Raw genomic sequence first — 19972 nt, forward strand, 5'->3', positions numbered from 1 at the left:
CTTTCATCCATCCATTTTCTATCCCATCAGGGTCATGTAGGGCCTGAAAAACATTGATATACCTGCAGGGATAGGAATGTTTTTCATCCCCCACCTGGTACACCACCTGACAGAAGACTAGTCCATCACAAACCCAGACACACCTAAAGATAAAAATTTGGGACATAATTAATTTCTTCTTCTTTTTATTTTCTTTTCTATAATCCAATTATTTCTACTGCTTTATGTTCTAACCCTAGTTCCAGGACCCTCTTTAAGAAGCATGTTTCTATTGATACCACTGCTTTTCAGGTCCAGCACTGCATTTCTGCATCTACTGATGGTAAAATAAACATGTATCTATTATGATACCGGGCATCGCATGCCACAAAAATATCATTCATGCTGTTCTATTCTATTCTATTCTATTCTATTCTATTCTACAGCCATTTAACAGATGCTTTTTTTCAAAACATTTTTATTTGTTTCTTTTTTTGTTTGTTTTTTTAGTGTACTGATAAAAGCCTTTCTATCAGCTGTCACACATGATGACTGCAAGGGCAATAGTACATGGATTTTTTACTTTGAACCATGACTTATTGTGCCTTGTGAATGGGAGCATTGTTTTCCTGAAGATGGCCGCTCCTATGAAAATAAAAATATTCCATATCAAGGTAATGATGATAAATCACAATAATTTTGTATTAATTGACAGGAGCTCCTCTCCAAAGTGGACAAAAATTAGTAGGATGCCCCTTTATAGTTGAACAACACCACTGGATCTCTTCATTCTAGGCATTACGCTTCATGTTGGAGATATGCTCTGATTCTTCAACTTGTTAATGCTAGTACTATAAAACTAATAGCTTCATTTTGTCTAATATCTCAGAAAATGACGGAAACAATCACCGTCATTTTCAAAATTTGTTTCATTTCACAAACATCAAGTGATATTTGGTCCCGGTTCTATAATTTTTTTTATGCATAAGGTGTCCCTACTCTTTGGTAATTTCCAGAATATGAGTGAACACTTGGATTTTTTTCCCCAGAATGTTATGTCCTGACGTGAACAGGTAGCTTATGTGGTTATAGGTGAGTGTCTCTTGTAGCTACTGTCCTATTTCCAAGAAGAAGCTGGATAAAATCCAAATCTAAACTATCATTTTTATTGCAATACATTCATAAAACATATTTGGGTGCTTTAATAAAACAGGTGGTTTCAAGATTTTAATGATTTCTCAGAAAATCAGAAATTCTATTTCAATGCTAAAATGCATCTGCTGTCTTTGTCTGCTTCACACTGCCTGATTTGCTTTTCATGAGAATGAATCAGTATTTAACATATGGTTAAATTCAGTGGTTGAAAGAACCTTACATCAGGCCATTTCTGGTCAGAACAAAGATATAGAAAAAGTCATGAGTTGCTACTGATGGGGACTGAAGCATGACTTCGACTGGTTTGAAAACCTTGCTAGTTGTTTTCCTTTGCTTTTTTAGTTGGTTTTGTTTGAAGGTAACATAAACACAGCTTGCTCTTACAGACATACACTTTATAAGCAGATGAGCAAAGGACATCCTTCCTTCCTTTATTTTTTATTATTTTATTGCCCCTTTAATGAGTTTTCTCATCCACAGCCGGCTTCACATGACTCTGAAAACATCTTTTGGTTTTTAATTAAGTTTTTGTTTTTGGTTTCACATGTGAAACGCTGCTGCACTAACACCAAGAAAGTGGATCATAAAACTGCAGTCCTCAGATCTTTACAGTGGCTTCCTGTTTGTCAAAGCATTGACTTCAAAATCCTGCTGTTAGTTTAAAAAGCACTGAGTGGTTTGGGGTCAAAATGCATTCAGGATCTCCTGGTTCGTTACGAACCAACCAGACCCCGCAGATCATCACAGCTAAATCTGCTTTCTTCCCAAAATCAGAAAGAAACGTGCGAGGCAACATTCAGGTTTTTATGCTCCTCACATGTGGAACAAACTCCCAGAAAACTGCAGGTTGACTGAGAAACTCTGCTGCTTTAAATCAGGGTTAAAACTTTTGCATTTGCAGCCATCTATCAAAAAAACTCTTGTTTTTTTACTATATAACTTTAATTTCTTATCTTACTTTACCATAGCATTTTGTCTTCCTTTAATTTTCTTTTGTTTATTAATGTCACAAGGTAGTCTTTGTAATCTTCAAATAAATCATAATAGAATTAACACTACTGATGTTACCAACAACTAGATCGTAAAACTTAATTTACTTTTTAAATTGACATTTTAACATGGACCAGATCTGTTTTTCCACAACATGGCAGTGACTACAATGTTGAATTTGAGCAGATACTACACATGACGACAAAAAATATTGTCATGTACTTTAGCCTCTAATGTCTATGTACTAATAAATTACTCTCTATTTCTGTCAGTGTAAAAAAATCTACCATAAGTAATAATTCCAAAGCATAACCAAGAAACAGTAAACAGTCAGTAAAACCAAAAGTACAGAAACAACCACAATTTTTGTTGTGTGACCTTCCTCCAACTGCCTATCCAGCTGTGTCCAGAGGACTGCAACTCGTTCATAATTATACATTAAAAAAATGGTTTACTACATTATCCGTCACAGACTAATGCTGCAGATGTTGGTGCATCAAGGACCATCACTAAAGGAAAGCTTTAACCAAACATTACTACTAAACAGCTTGATATTGAAAACATGTTACGACTTCATGGTGGCTGCATCCATATTTCTTTTACTATATGTAAAGATGTCTTTGGGCTCATATGATAGCACTGAAGTTCTTCAAATTAACAAAAGATCTACAAGGGTCCACTTTGGATCACTTTTATAATTATGACAGTTGTCAAGGTAACCTCCATGATAAGCAATATGAAAAATATCAATATATATATACCAATATATTGGGTCAAAGTCAGTTTTTGAAAGTATTGTGGCTCACATGTAGCTGTGCCATGTGTGGCTAGTCAAACATTTAACTCCTGTGCATGATAGATAGATAGATAGATAGATAGATAGATAGATAGATAGATAGATAGATAGATAGATAGATAGATAGATAGATAGATAGATAGATAGACAGACAGATAGATAGACAGACAGATAGATAGATAGATAGATAGATAGATAGATAGATAGATAGATAGATAGATAGATAGATAGATAGATAGATAGATAGGTTATTCCTTTTATCATAGTTGTATTCAAGTGCTTTTTTAATTTAATCAAATGTGCTATTAATTCATTAGACTTGAATAATTTCACAAAACTTTTTTTTTTTTTTTTTTTTTTTCTCAAATGAAAGTAGCCTCCTGCAATACACGTGAACGGTTCAGTGTCCAATAGCCTGTATAAGCTGCAGGAAATTTTAAAATGCACGAAGTCATTGTTTTTCAGGGGGCTTTCCTTTCCACTGGTGGATGCGACTTATGATATCGAGCCTCAGCGATAAACGCTGGCTCTGTAAAGGAGGCCCCGAGTAACCTAATCGATCGCCGAGCAGAGAGGCAGGCTGTCCACATTGTGTGATCCGTTTCTCTGTGTCAGACCAGTTTCCCAGAATAGAAACGCGTGCAGCTTGTCTGCTGCCGCGCGCTGGAGGAGATGGAGGAGGAAGTCAGTGGTGGATTAAACAACTGTTGCTTTTGATGCTGCTGCTGCGGAACGAACTACCTCTCAGTACGCGCCGCATGCTTAGCCTACATGTCGGACAAGAATGAATCCAATTCCAAGCCGAGACATGCAGACAGGATCATTGTGCAAGTTCGCGGGATTATATAAACTCATCTGTGTTTAAGGTAAATTAAAAGAAAAAACAGAGATAGACACCTAATCGGTTTCCTGTTATAACGAGACTATGTGTTTTAGCTGCTGTCCATTCAGTGGCTTTAGTATGAATTGAGTGCAGACGCTTCCGAGCTGCTGGAGGCGCATGTCTGCAGCAGCAGCAGCAGACAAGGAGCGTCTGTCTCAGGAGTGGAAAACCAGACGGGCTCCACTGTAGACTGCAGTGATCGGATAACCTGTTGAATTGCAGCTGTCAGTCAGCTCAGAGCCACGCAAACACCACAGCAAGCAAAGGTAGAAAAATAAATCAATAAATAAAAACATTTAAGGGAAACATGTCGCGTTGCTGTAACAGCAACACAACTGGCCTCACGGCTTTATTTGCAGCTGATGGTTAGTTCAGGAGATGCGCGTGCCCGCAGGTAAATGCACTCTTCCCTTAATGCTGGACTCGCTCCAACATCAGCTTATTAGACTTCTCCCACTCATGTGGCGGCTGAAATGAATACTTATGTGGCTGAATGAGAATTTTCACTTCCAAAGATCATCGCTTTGGCAAAACTAGGAAGTAGCGTTAAAAGTATACATGGGCCTTTGTAGTTCACACGAAGAAAATGTTCACTTAAATGTGTGCTTTCTTCTGTTGCTTCGGTGGTCTCAATGTAAAATTTGATACCGGATTGCATCACTTATAAAATGCGCGAGGCTCTACCGGTTCGACCTTGAGTCACATCTCCACAGTAGCTTTGCAGCTCTGCCTACCTACGGATTTCCAGTCAGTCCCCTTGGTTGTTGAAAATAGCTTGGCTGCTCCCTGTCGCTATGGTTAATTCCTTAGGAACCGGTGGATCCAGTTTGATCCATCCCTCTCTTTCTTTCCCTTGCCAACTTGTTGAGTCTTCCCTCTCTTTTTGTTCCTACTAGCAAACGCTCACAGAGCACAAGTTGGTTGACTTCTAATGAACTGGAAGTTTGAATCAGTTGAGTCGCTGAGACGGTGCCAGTGTCGCTTCGAAAGTGGCAAAAATCGCGGGGGGCGCGCGCACAGAGATTGTCACCTGTTGGCCACTGTATGTGCGCACCTTCTCAACTTTTTCTGCCTTCTGAACTGGTTCATATGAAGTGTTTTCTTTTTTACTGGACTTTTACGGATGCTGATCAAGAAAAATCAGAGTTTACTTTTCGAGGGAAGAACTCGCTGCACCAGATAGGTACTTTTATATTTATTTTTTGTTTGTTTGTTTCTTTAAAGGGAGGTGGAGACAACTTACCAGCCCCCCCACCCCCTCACCCCATCCCTCAAGTTTTGACTGAAATTACTAACATTTTTTGCACAAGGGACACACTTTAAGGTAATTATATGAATTTTTTCTCTTTTTTTTTCTTAGATTTACTAAACGTCTCCTCCTTACAATTTGCTCTAAATTTCAATTTAGTTTTTCTTCTGTGTCTTGTTTTGTTCAAGCCAATGCCTGCATAGCCAGAATCTGAATCAAGAAGTCTGCTCACATGATGATTGTAGTTTAAAGCTTCCATCATGAGAGCCACATTTCAGAGTTGGAAAAAAAGGAAACCATAATGATCTACTGCCGTCAATGTCAAACACCTTACTGTCAAGTAGTGAGCTGCTATTAGAAAGAAAAAAAAAAAACTAATGAGAAGTGAGAAAAAGGAACGTTGTTTGTCCTTTTATTGCTGGCTTATGGTTTTTTGTGATTTTTGTTTCTTCTAATGAGAGTAAGTGGAGAGCTATTTGACGAAGCCAGTAGCACTTCTGTGATACTGTACAAATTGTCTGTGTAGCTGGACTCTGTAAGGAAAACTCTACTGACTCATGTAATGTTAGAAATCTGCACACTGTAAGAAAACTTGGGACTATATTTTGTAGTTAATAAAAAACAAACAAGAGCAGCACTTCCGACCATTACAACTCATCTACAAGTAGTGCCTCCAAAACGCCGTAATAGTTTGCATCTATATAAACCAGAGAATGTGAAACTAAGGCGTTTAAGTTCATCCATTTGGAATATATCAGAAAGTTGCTCACTTAACACTTTAGCATTTCTCTAAAAACAATGCTGCACAAATATACACCTGTAATCCGTGTCAGTCAACTGGAAACAATACATAGTTATAAAGAAACTTTGTAAAAGTACATTTATACTATCTTCGTATTCTAAACATTGTTTTTCATGTGTTCATTAATAACTTTATTCTTTTAAACAATATATTAAAATATTCTAATTAACTAATAATTTCTCCTGTTGATGTTTCAGAACTCCCAAAGAATCTGAGATGGAAGTTTCCGAAGACTATTCCTCCAGTAAGTCATCAAATCTCTTGCATGCAACACTTTTTAAACAACTATAGCATATATGCGCGTATATTGTGATGTTTTATCTAGTGTGGTGCTGATGAGGATCATGATTATGGCTGCTATATCTTTCTATCATTATGCCTTCGACTTCAGTGTTATTTACTTGGCCCGACCTTCTCGACTCTTCCAGCATTTGGATGGAAGACTTGTACAAAAACAAAATAAATAAAGAAAGGAAAATATATATATATATATTTGCAATTGCAATGCGCTAAACATTTTGAGGGATTTTCCCCTTAGTGCAGGCTTTTTCCTGTTCACCCCTTAAAGGTAGAGAGAATGATGCATTAGCAACATCCTGTTGAACGCAGCATATACTGGATAGGCGCTTTGTGGTGCTCCATTGCCCTTTGCTGGTTTCCTTTGGGTAGGTCTGTAGAATATCTTCCCTGCCCCCCTTGTATTTTGCGTTCGTGAGCACACTTCAAAACAGGTAGCATGTTGCTGATGACATCAGTGGGGACTTTTAGGTCTCCGTTGGGGGTTTGTGTTTGTAGGAACACTTGGCAGGCGGGCTTGGGGTGGAGGTGGAGATGGAAGGAGAGATGGAGGCTCTTCCTCTCTCTGTCCATCTGTGGGCCGTTTCTGAAATGATACATCTGGAACAAATAACTGTTTACACCGTGCAGCACGTACATTTTGAGGAATGCAACACTCTACCCCATCTTTGCTCCCAAGTGTTTTCTATCCTCGGCGCACTGATTAGGCACTGCTGAGGTTGTGACAATTTAGGTCAAACTTTCTACCTCTTATGACACACATGTCGCTCCTTCAGTGCCCTACAACACTAAACACAACTATTAGCTTTGGCAGAACTACTCTCATTACCATAGTACAAATGTGCTGACTAAAAGTGTGCAAGCATTTCTCTTTCGCACGCACTTATAGTCATGCTGCACCAAAATACAACAGTACAGTCAGGTAGGATAAATAATGTGTCTGAATAGGCATGAATAAAAGTGTGTAAAATGTCTGAGTGGGTAAAAGTTAGCTCAAAAGGTAGCTTCTCAGTTAAAACCCAAGGCAGCAGGAAAGTGTGAAAAAGCACACGGTGGATGATTTGGACGAGTTCATCCTCAAAACTTTACTGTGCTCGATCCATAATTCCTGCACTAGAAGACGGTGCACTGAATCCAGAAGACGTTCTGATCATAAGCTGAAGTTCGATTAATCATTCGGTCGTACTAAATACGAATGATGGGAAATGGTGCTCGGATTTCTTCAGTTAAATTGTGATATTCAGACACAAACATGTGCTATTAGTAAAAAAAAAAAAACCTGCATTTAGTTGATGTAATAAATATGTACGAGAAGAAATGGGGATCATTTGACTCCAACTGTATTATATTTATTATATTTGATTGTTATTGCTAACATTTAAAAACTCAGTGTTGAATATATTAAACATTGTGTTGACTAAATTGGAAATTCCAAAATGTTGATTAGAAATTGAGTGAAATACAGTTGCGCGTAATAAGACATGCACATTTTGTAAAGTAAAGGAAATACTGTGCATGAGTAAATGTCTTTAGTGACATGTAACTGGCTTGATTGTATAGAAGTGAAGAATGTGGAAACAGAAAAGATGCGTCCAGTCAAACTTGTGCTACTTTGCCAGAGAGTTTGTGCAGATCATCAATTGTTCCTCATATAATAGTAGTACTTATGAGTCAGAGTGCTTGTATGAGACATTGATTCTGACAATGTAAATGTTTATATGAGATTCATTATATTTTGGTTTCAATTTCTGATCAAGTGCAAAAAAAAAAAAAAAAAAAAAAGAAAAATGCTTTAAATTGACCATGACTGGGTTCCAACTTTTTTTTCGTTTTCAGAAACAATGAATGTGTAATTTCTCTCTCGTCATAATCATACTTTCCTGGAGCAGTTATACTTTCAACTGAAAGTTCAACTTTTTCACACACATTTACCAGTTTTTCCCTTTATACAGTTATAATTTATCGAATACAGAATCAGTCTTTTGCACAGATTGTACTGTCTTTCACATGTGTAGTATTCCAGTTACTGTAAAGAATTACTCACACACATATCTCTTATTCAGACAAATTAAGTGCATGTCATTCATACCCCTGTTTTGCTTCAAACAGCATAAATACATATGAGTGTTGTTGTAGAATAAAATCATAACTTCTTAAGCACTAAATGAATAAAATAATTACTGTAATAATGATACTTAACATTTGTGTGCAACTGTTCACCATAGATCAAAACCAACACAGGTTATGTATGCGGTAGTGCACATATCAGTATTATTCAAAGACAGCCTATGGATGTAGCAGTATGGTTTACCTCTTTCATTTTATTCTTGTTGACTGTGGTGGGTTTTTTTTTTTTTTTGTTTTTTTTTTTGTTTTTTTTTTAAGAAAGAATTTAATTTTACATGCACAAATGACTCCCATGTAGTTTGTATCAAAGTAAAATGGACACCCATGTACAACTTGCTGAACTTACAGTGGTTTTGAGCTTTTTTCCATTCATCTTTCCTACTGTTGGAAACAGGCAGATGTGGTTCATTTAGGCTTTTTTGCATAGTGTTGAGTTTCTTAACATATATACATCTCAAATAGCATGTGATTTCTTTTAAATAAGTTGCAAAATCAAAAACTGCTCACACCCTTCTTTCTTGACAGGATGACTGGACTTAAGAAGGTATCCATGCACTCTGTGTTTGAATAAATAAGTCAGCAAAACTCACACCTACAAGTTTCATGTGCACACATTTGTTCCTTTCCATTTGCAAGCAAATTTAATCATCCCAATTTTAGTGCATTACTCAAAATGCCATTTCCTGCTTTATCTGTTTGATATTCCGATCTTAATGATTGACTCAGCAGGACACCAACGCAAAGTTTAGATCAAATCAAGCTTTTCTTTTTTTTCCCCTTACCATAATATGACGAAAATGTTTTTTTTATTTGGTTAGTTTTTGACCAGGAACATGTGGCTGTGGTTTTCTTAGCTTTATAAAAGAAATACTATTAGCATTTTGACAGTTTTATCTTCCTTTTTTTTAAAAAAAGAAAAAAAAGATCATAATAATAATAATACAGTTGTAATATCTGTAATGGAATCCCTTTGTTTTAGATGATGAGCCCCAGCAGCCACAAACCATTACTTTAAGCTTGAGTATGCCTAACTGAGGTGCTGCCTGGCCTCTGTCAGCATCTATCAAAGAGGCCTAATGGAAAATCCTTCATGACAAATCTGGGCCACTCCTGTCTCCAGGACAGCATTGCCAAGGGATAGCCACCGTTGGTCACCGGAGATTTCCTCCAACCCCAACCTGTGCAACTTGAGCTCAGGCCCAGGGATTGTGTCATGGACAACGTCTCCCAGTAAGCCCCACTCAGTGAGGCTGTCTCTGCAGTGGAACAATACCACACAGGAAGATGAGCTGTGATGCAGATTTTTCCTTCATGTGTGACAAATTGTCTTAGACATGTGCACGTCCAACAAAATGTTACGAAACACATTTTCAGATGTAAAGTGTGACGCTTTCATTTGATTTTTCCCTCGTTGCTTTGGCCTTGTAGTGGATGTTTCCACTTTTTCACGGTTGTCAGTGTATACTTAGTAACCCGTGGGTAGTAAATAATGACTCACTGTGGTTCCTCAGGGATCTGACACCTGGGTCAGAGGGAGTGTTTGCCTGTTGCCACTGTATTGTTCTTGTGACCCCGATGGGGCCGGGGTGTAAGTGGATAAGGGATTGGTTTGCTCTCCCTCTGAGTGGACACCAGGCTATCCATAGCCTGGGTTCTGTACACAGTGCTGAGAGGATGCAATCTGATCTGCATTTGCTGGACATCAGGATAGGTGCATCAAAATAATTCAGCTAGTTATACCCTGCATTCTTATGGTGGAGCCCATTTTTTATTATGTTGTTTTAGTTTAGATGTATTTATAAAAATGATGAATAGTTTTTCATCTTGAATTATTGATTAACTTATTCAGAAAAACTCATGGTTCTTATTCTGTGTATCCTATAAAATCTTTTTTCTGATTTTATATTTATGTGATTTTTATTTTTATTTTATTTTATTTTATATGATGGGATTTTTTCTTTATATCCTTTGGCATATAGCAGCTGCCTTTTTTAGACATTTGAGTCATTGTACAGCACAATTAAGATTGCTGTGTTTCTGTCTCCCAGGTAACGGCAAATGCTCTCCTGGTAAGGAAAACTCAAGAATGTTGGCGGATATCTCAGCGGCTAATGGACAGACAGTTGCTCAAGGTCCTACTTCCCCAAATGGTTAGTGTGCAATAAGTATATACACATCCCTGCAGTCTGCCAGGAACAACCATGCTATTTCTATTCACTTTTACAGTTTTAATGTTTTCCTCGTAACTCTTTAATGTTCACATTAAACTTGAAACAGTAACATTTGGGATATCAAACACTGTTTTTATATTATTGAATTTTTATGTCTCATATATAAAATATTAGTATTATTTGCAGCAAAATTACACATTGAATGGGCACATATCAGTTTTTTAAAGATTTTGCATAGCCTTTTACATTTCCATGGAATGATGACAAAATACTTTACATAAAACTCTACACAACACCTTAACTACTCTAACTGCCTCATATTTTGTGATTTTGAACAGCAATTAAAAGTTAAGATTTCCCTTGTTGTGCTGTGAGGGGCACTATTACATGGGCCATCTTCTAATGTTGAAGTGTCCTCTCATCTACACATCACAGTGTGATTGCAGAGAATAAAGCACTTTATATATGAGGGCCAGATATATAATACATATTGCAAAGGGCTTTGTCAAACAGAAACCAAGTTAAAAGGTGTTTAAGTCTGAATCAGGATTAGTAAAATGAATATCATGTATAATTTGTCTTAGCATAAACAGTTCGTCCTATGCTTGCAGATTTTTTGTTTAATGAAAATGCGTTGCTGTAATGCACCTAGCTGTGGAACTTAAAAATATACTTAATTTTCCTCACTGTATGGACCAGATATCGCAGATTAGGGTGTGCAGTGTCACTCTGAATAGGTGAGGAAGTGAGACAGCTGAGGAAGAGAAAAAAATGGGGAAGCTTTTTCCCCAAAATGATAAGAACCAAAAGCAACCCGGGAAAATGTTTTTACATGGCATAACTATTCTGTTGTCATTTTGGAAGTTGCGTAACATGATTTAGCTGCCACACATCAGCTATAGAGAGTTCAGAAGTAGCAAAACCAAATTCTTTCCCCAAACTGGCAAGTCTGAATATAAAATGTTGTCCATACACTCTCATAATGAAAAGTTTTCCAGCTGGATGTCACATTGGGTCTCAGTGGTGAAAGAATAATCCTCATAGTTTTTTTTTTGTTTTTTTTTCCTGCTATCATTCAGTCCTTTAATCAATTGTTTCCTGGTTTTTTCTGGATTATAGGAAACCGATCAATTTACAGGCACAGTAATGTGCTGTTAGGGAGTACAAACATGCAATGATTCCTTTGCTGCTTTGTGGAAGCAGCTAATATTCAAGCACATCCCTGTCTGACCGCTCTGTGCATTAAGGTCAGACACAATGAAGAGACTGATGTAAAGATACACAGAGCTGAATAGCAAGGACATTCATGTCTGTTCCGTGTTGCCAGAATACAGCTGTCGAAGACGAAGCTTGATTTCAGTGTGGGTTTGGCATAAGTGTTCCTCTGTATACCAGAAACATACAAAAGAAGCCTGTGGAGTACAGTATCTTAAAGAGGGAATTTTTTTTTATATAAAGAAAGCAGCAGAATTTATACATTTCTTTTACTGAGCTTTGTTGGTGTAATGGACTTTACCATAAAGCGTAAGATGACACTTGATAGATGCAGTCTCATGGAGGATTTAGAGAAACAACAGAAACAACAGCCACACAAACCCTTACTGTGATTATTGCCCGAGTAAATCCCAAAACAGGATCATCAGGATCAGTGAGTTGTGCTTGGAGAGTGTCCAGAGGGTTTTCTTTCTTTTTTTTTTTTATTTCACTCCTTATAAGGCTCCTTTCGCAATCTTTCCCACTAACAAGTCTTTAAGTGCAGCACTGAAGAAACTTGATTACAGTGGTATATTTTTGAAATCGGCTATAGCAGCGCTGGTGACAAAGTAAAAAAGGCACGGAAATCAGTCGTGTATCTCAGAGGAGTTTACAAAAAGCTAAATGAATAAATAGTTAGGTTTTTTTTATATTTTACATACAAAACACTTTATCCACAGGCGAAACTTTTATGTTGCTCTTCCTTATTTTTCCTGGTATCCTGATAAAATGTAAAAACAGTCTATCGGCAATGAATCTATTAAGACAAGATGAAAAACTATAGAAGAAACATCTACACACACACACACACACACACACACACACACATATATATATATATATATATATATATATATAAATACACACACATGGAGTTGGCCCAGTAGGTAAACTGAAACATGGCTGTAACTGTGACAAATCAATTGTTTCCTTTCAAATGATTGTCAATTAGTAGCTTTACAGATAAGTAGAGACTAATAGGTAGTAACTTCTGGAGGTAACTCTTTCCACCAGCTACAATTTTCACACACACACACACACACACACACATATATATATATATATATATATAAATATAAATACACACACATGGAGTTGGCCCAGTAGGTAAACTGAAACATGGCTGTAACTGTGACAAATCAATTGTTTCCTTTCAAATGATTATCAATTAGTAGCTTTACAGATAAGTAGAGACTAATAGGTAGTAACTTCTGGAGGTAACTCTTTCCACCAGCTACAATTTTCACACACACACACACATACACACATTCACATATACACTATTGCACAATCTTTTGCCCTTGTCATCCAGGCAGTCTCCCATTGCTAGTCAGCAGCAGGCAGCAATGGGCCTCTGACACTCCTTTTCTCCCCAGGGACCGTCAGAAACCAGACCAGCCTGTTTATTTGTCTCACTGTGTCATCTCGTTGTTGTGTCAACCCATCCGGATATACTGTTCTCTAGTAGAACTTCCACATTTAATAACACATAATACGGCAACTTTGTCTGTCTTCCTTTAATCCATTCTGCCTCAAGTAGATGCTTGAACTATGACGATAGTTTGAAACCTTTTTATTCCAGTTCACATCCATACTGTACTCCTCCTCCTGACTTTCCAATCATTGTGAATTTTGTTTGTAGTCACTAAAAAGCAACATAGCTGACATATGTGGAACATAATTAGCATTTAAAATGGTCATTCTATGCGGGGGAGTGGTGTACGATTGATGTTGTGAGTGTTGTGTGTCGATTCATCATTAAAGTTGTGTTTTCTTTGACAGTGCTGAAAATTAAGCAAGAGGAAGAAATGGCGGAAGAGGCTGACAACGGCAGCCCGGCCCCTGAAGAAATTGGCCAAACAGGGGATGAAGGAGCAGCAGTGGAGGATTCTGTGGTCGACAGCCCAAGCAATGCACAGAACGGGTTATCTGGGCCAAATGCTTCGGCTGACACAGGAAATCGACAATCGCATGGTACAGATCATGCATCTGCAAATGTCATTATACATATGTGCCGACACACTGTGTTACATTTCAAACATTGGTGGGCATTGATAGACTTGTCAGGGGTTTTCATTTTTCTGTGTTGGTCTGATGGTGAGTCAGAAATTTATTTTTGTTTCCACAAAAATGGGCGGAGTTCTTTCTTTTTTTTTTTTCAAAGACAATAGTTTAGTCTCTGTGTGATTATCAAGGAAAAAATGTCCTTGGAATCTCCCGCAACCTGTTTCAAGTGACAATGTCTCATGTATAGTCATGCATACATACCAAAGTATCTATATATACATGCATGCATATATACCTGAAGTATACTGACATTTAACAATCTGTTTTATGCTGCTCATTCCAATTCAGGGTCACAGGGAGGCTGAACCCGAGTCTAGCAATTAGCAAGCAGGAGGCAGGGTACTCTCTAGAGAGGTTGTAAGTCCATCACAGGGCCAACACAGAAAGACAAACCACAACTCACACCAAGAAGAATTTAAAGTGACCACTAAACCTAACATGCAAATCTTTGGATAGTGGGAGGAAAGTAAAATACCCAAAGAAAACCCATGTATGCATGGGCAGAACATGCAAACTCCACACAGAAACACCGTTGTTCCAACTTTTTCCCAGCTGAAGCTCGAACTAACCCTCTTGCTGTGGGGCTGTGTTGTTAACCACCACACCACCTCACAGCCCTCTGGATACCTCACCGTGTTTGATGGCACCTACCCTCTTAAATAATGACGAAATGTAAAGTCTTAGTGAATACCTTGAAGCGTTCCTTCAGTTCTATACTACCCACAACATGCGTTTACCTGTTAAAAAAATGAATGCGTTTAATCGCAGCCCTCATTCCAATATCTTAGTATGCGTATTACACTAGCGAACATGGTAGGTCTTGGCTGATAACTTAGCAGCTCTAAAGCTACTAAGTTATATTTAATGAGTATCCAGACCCTTTTAGCAACTCTAAGCAACTAGTGACAAGTCTAGTGATTTTCGGTGTTATTGGAGACTTTGGCGGCTGATGTGACAGCACTTATTTTTTTTACTCTTCTCAATGAAGAGCCCTGCCGCAGGCTCCGCCCCCATCTAAAAACCACTCATCAGAAGCTTGGTCCTCAAACAACAGCTAGATAAAGCTGCAGTCAGAGCAGGTGATCACCTTTGCTCTATGACCGGACTGAAAGTGAAACGCGCACAGTTTCCACTGACTGATCCCACCCTGGTTTACTGTTAGAAATGAATGTCTGTTAATTAAAAGCGTGGACGACAACATTGAAAAAGTTCAAACTACTGGAACATGTTGTAGACATGCGAGAACATGTGGAGCTGTTTGTTAAACTCCTTAAAATGATACTTTAGCTTCAGGTCTGCTCAGTTTTGCCCAGAGTTATTTGGTTTTTCTACTGTTTTGAATAAAAATGCAACTAAATGCATTTCTCCAGACATTACTTGAGCTTCAGTTTACAGCATTAGAATATGTCTCTATTATTTGATTCAGTTGTCCACTAAATTCCATTAAATATTAATAATAATACATTTTATTTTAAATGGAAAAATGTTGCTTTTTGGGGCAAATATTGTTATGAGATTAAAATGTGATTAATTTAGATTAACTTGTTACAAAGCCTGTAATCATTTACACAAATTTTTCAATCAAGTTCCACCCCTAGTTTTTTTTTTTTTTTTTTTCTTTTTTTCTTTAGGAAGTGTTTGAATAGAGGAAGGATTTCTTACGCCAAAAAGATTAGGTAGTTTACTTCCTTTTTTTTTTTGTTATTAATGCAAGAAATAGTTCAAGTCTGTCATATGAGTTTCAATGGAAATACGTTATTTATTAATAGAAAACAACTGTCAGCATTTACTTGTCAGCAAGGTCAACTGTCAGCGAAGGTACATTAGTGCAAATAGAGAGGAAAAAATTGATTCAGAGAGATGTAGATAGGTTCTTTTCTGAGTGAGGTATTGACTTCCTGTGCCCCCCTTCTTCAGGTGACAGGCCGTTCCAGTGCAACCAGTGTGGCGTGTCGTTCACCCAGAAGGGAAACCTGCTGCGACACATCAAGCTGCACACGGGCGAAAAACCCTTCAAATGCCCCTTCTGTAACTATGCCTGCCGGCGCCGCGATGCCCTCACTGGTCATTTGCGAACTCATGCTGGTAAGCATCTTCCTCAGCCTTTTCTCTTCCATTTTTTTTTTTTTTTTTTTGTTGCTCATCCATCTCCGTACCCAGAATTTTTTTTTTTTTTTTTTTTGCTGCATGACCACATGGGCTTCAAAGATAAGGAAAGGAGAAGTAGTGGTTCTGTATTAAGACAAAACCATGTGAAAATGTCTTCTTTGTTTTTTTTTTTTTTTTTCAAATATTGGGCTTGTGTTGCAGCCATACTCTCCTTCACTGCTTTCAGTGTGCTCTTCATTACCACAAAGTATTTCTGAAACCGTTTTCAGGCCTTTTTGTTACCTCTCAATTCTCTCCTAAGACATTTAGTGTGACTCACAGGCACATGAAGGTTGGACACTTGTGATTCTGGAGAATGTGTTTTTCCTGGGCATTGCCTTGTGGTTTAGCTCCAAGGATCTGTTGTTTCTTAGTTGCCTGTGTTGCTACTGAGGAAACTGTTGAGACACACATGCTGAGTGCTGGGTGTCTCTCTCAACTGTGACCCACTTTCCCTATCAGAGGATGGGCTCTCCCCTTTGTTTCGCATCATTTCTGCCTGTGAAGCCCCCATGGGGAGGTTACTCATACACAGGTTACTTTTTAGATAGAGGCACCACTTGTGTTCGGGGTATTCATAATTTCTTTTGTAGCTTTCTGTTACAGACTTATTTGAGACAGATCTAATTATTTTTTACTCCATATTTGTCAGCGAGTAGATCCGCTTCAATCTAGTAGTAAGTTTGCTGCCACGTATCATCCTGAGTCTTATCCATGTCCACAGAGTCTCCTCAGTCTCAGAGTGCTGCAAACCTGATAATTATGGTCTGGCGCCAAGGACAGGTGTACCAAATGAGAAAAAATACAGCATAAAAGGAGAAGTCAAATGAGGAAAAAATGAAAAAGGAGTGCAAGTCAGGGAAGAGGACATACAGAGCGCTTAAACTGGGTGTTATACTGGGAGAGGACCTTCTTCATATCGGCCCAGAAGAGAAACAAAAAAACAGGGACAGTGCAACTTCAGGGATGAGTGGTTTCACATATTTCAAGATGTAAATTAAGGATTTAAATCAGCCAATCGCAATCAGCCAAAAAAGTCTGGGTTTACAGTGTGGCTCATTTGCATAAAGAATAGTAGCTAAAAGGTGGATTCTTCAGCTCCATCCAACATCTGCAAAATGCTGAGTGTGGGCAGTTATGTGAACATAAAAGAAATAAAACAAAATAAATAATGAATTCCACATTTGGTCTGTGTGTGAGGAAGGGAAACAAGGAGATGGTAACAATTGAGAACAAGCAGGCGAACACTGAATCCTCCGCTGTCAGAGTTTCATGGCTGGAAAGCAGCAAAGTGAATTATTTCCATGACGATAACTCTTTCTAAAGCAACTGCTTCATTACTCAGAATGAATATCGCAGCAGTGACCCTGCACAGTCACCTACCACATTCTAATAATATAGAAATCTTTATATATATACATACACACTAAAACCCCACTTTCTAGTTCTGTCTGTAGGTGTTGTTCATAGATCATAAAAGTAATGAATGACAGACACACCAGGGAAAATGCACCTGCTGACGTTAGATTGGCCAGAACTTGTCTTGTCATTTTGGAAGTAGGTTTTACTTCATCATCAAATAAGTAGTCCAGGAAAGGTGATGTAACATTTCTATTTAGGTGACTAATTAGGCCTTACTCATTTCTTTTTGAAACCCTTTTTTTATCTTTATTTTTCCCATCCAACATGTGTCTTTCTGTATGATAAAGAGCGCATGTATCAGTGTGTGAACTATCACCTACCGCCAAATGTGTGTGTGTGTGTGTGTGTGTGTGTCTCACACTGAAACGTGTGTGGTCTCTGTTCTCACAGTGACAAGCTCACTGGATCCTCTGAACATCATCTTTTAGTAGTAGCTGTCACCACGATTCCAGTGACTGTCTTACATTGCATAGCAAATGACGGTGTCTGGTTCTCAGCGGTTCGCTTATGTGGCATCCAGTTTACTCACTGACTCCTTTTATGAGTCATTACATTAGTTTTGAGAGTACCCTAATACAGGACACAGAAGTATTGCCTCAGCAGTGTCGGCTTCTGTGGGATTTTACTCACTGCTGTATGTTCTATTTTAAAAATAGTTTTACTTTAGCTTTCAGCTCACTGTGGAGGGAGCTCATTCTGATCACAAGTCAGCTCATCACTAAGTGACATTCATAGTGTGCAACACCATTCTAAACTCAAATATAATTATAAAACCATGACAGTTTATGAATACACTCATGAAGAAAAGTCCTTTCAACGCTTTCAATGGCTAGGAGGATAGGCTTTGACCAAGATAAATACAAAGAATGTCTTCATCTTTCCACTTGTCTTTGTAGGAAGTAATTGAATAAAATAGAAATGGCACAATGAATCACACTACGCCTCTATAACAGTTTAACTTGGAGTTGATCATGCATCCCGTAGTGGTGGTAGGAAACTAACTCCGTTATTTACTCATGCTGTGCCACAGCTAGTGGGTGTGTTTCACAGACCAAAGCGTTTTGAAATGCAGACTTCATGGCGCAACTATCTGTCACCCACAGCCTGGGTTTCAGTCTGGCAACAGTTATGTGGAATCCTTACACTAGTAGTGGAACCTCCATGATCTCAGAAGCCTACATTTTCTTTGTACTATGACTATTGACAATTCACAACTTTTTTTTTCTACTACAAACTGAGTCTGTACCACTGGACAGACACCACCCACCATGTGGAATGATTAGTTTCTTACTTGAATGTCTTTACTTTTAGTTGGCAAACCACATAAGTGCAACTACTGTGGACGAAGTTACAAACAGCGCACATCTTTGGAGGAACATAAAGAACGTTGCCACAGTTACCTGCAGGGTATTGGCTTGGACCCAACCACCAACACTGGCCCTTACACAGGTAAAACAAAAAGAGACCCTGGTGGGTTACCGACACCAGTCATATGATATAAATGCTTTTGGCTCAAGCAAACTAATGAAACATCCAAATGCATTCTTGCAATGTTAAACTGTTTTTAAACCTTTTCATTCTCTAAAGGTGAGGTTCCAAAAGAGCCCAAGCCCACAGCAGACACCAGCAGTATGGCTACATTTGACAGACCTCCTGTTATTGAAAGGCTGCACAACATAGGCAAGAGGAAGAGCAGCACCCCTCAGAAATTTGTGGGTGAGTATTTTATATGTAACCTGGAAATCATCAGCCACATTTACTGGCATTACTTTGAGCAAAGAGATCAAGAAGAACAACGTCATGTTCTCTAACAGTGGATTCTGTTGCCAGAAGGCTCAGCTCAACTTAAAAATAATTTAATTCATTGGATTTATGTGATTAGAATGAAAAAGAAAATGTTTGGCCAAAGCAATTGTTTAGTATAGCAATTTTCTTTTCAAGAGTCTTGTAATGCACTCATTTAATTCTCATCATGTTAAGAGTCAGCTGTTGTATGTTAGCTATTATGCAAAAAATAAATGAATGAACATACATATATATATATATATATATATATATATATATATATATATATATATATATATATATATATATATATATATATATATATATAATTGGTTTTTCTTTTCTGTATAGTGTTTCATCCTACCATTACATTGCGCAAACAGGTCTGTTCCGCTTATGGGAATATTTTTTTTTCTTTTTCTCTCGCTCTCTCTCACTATTAGAGAGAGAGAGAGAGAGAGATTAAGCAAGCACCAGCAAGCATAGGCAAGGAAGTGTTTTTCAGTCTGTGGTTAGGTACACCTGTAACTTTGCCATAGCTCTTATCGAGAGAAAACAGCTTACCGCATCCCTGTTCTAGAGGGGTTAAACAGCACAATAAAGGGATGGGGCTTTCCACACTATTAGACACGAACATAAAGTACAAAATTAAAAAGAAAAAAAGAAACAGCAAGAACTGAAATATCAACATCATATACGTTTAATGGGGTAGAAAGGAAATTTAAGGTGAAATTCATATTTTTTGCACATTATAAGTTCTAGTTTGTAGATAAAAGCGCTGTGCTCTATTTACTTTAATTATTTTTGGTAAATGTATAACATATCTTATCTATCATTTTGTTATTTT

The 19972-nt window shown here is 37.9% G+C and overlaps 1 protein-coding gene across 1 annotated transcript in view; it reads left to right on the top strand.

The window, feature by feature from the left end:
• ikzf2 (IKAROS family zinc finger 2) overlaps positions 1 to 19972 on the top strand; it is a gene marked incomplete at both ends in the record, with an annotated part of 64989 nt that overhangs the window by 44166 nt on the left and 851 nt on the right. The window contains 5 exons of the mRNA XM_079254726.1: positions 10327 to 10428; positions 13486 to 13677; positions 15688 to 15855; positions 18652 to 18789; positions 18928 to 19056. Coding sequence (XP_079110852.1) covers positions 10327 to 10428; positions 13486 to 13677; positions 15688 to 15855; positions 18652 to 18789; positions 18928 to 19056 — 729 coding nt within the window. The remainder of the gene's footprint in view (positions 1 to 10326; positions 10429 to 13485; positions 13678 to 15687; positions 15856 to 18651; positions 18790 to 18927; positions 19057 to 19972) is intronic.

The sequence above is a fragment of the Telmatherina bonti genome (genome assembly GCF_933228915.1).
Source record: "Telmatherina bonti genome assembly, chromosome: 15".
NCBI classification, from domain to species: domain Eukaryota; kingdom Metazoa; phylum Chordata; class Actinopteri; order Atheriniformes; family Telmatherinidae; genus Telmatherina; species Telmatherina bonti.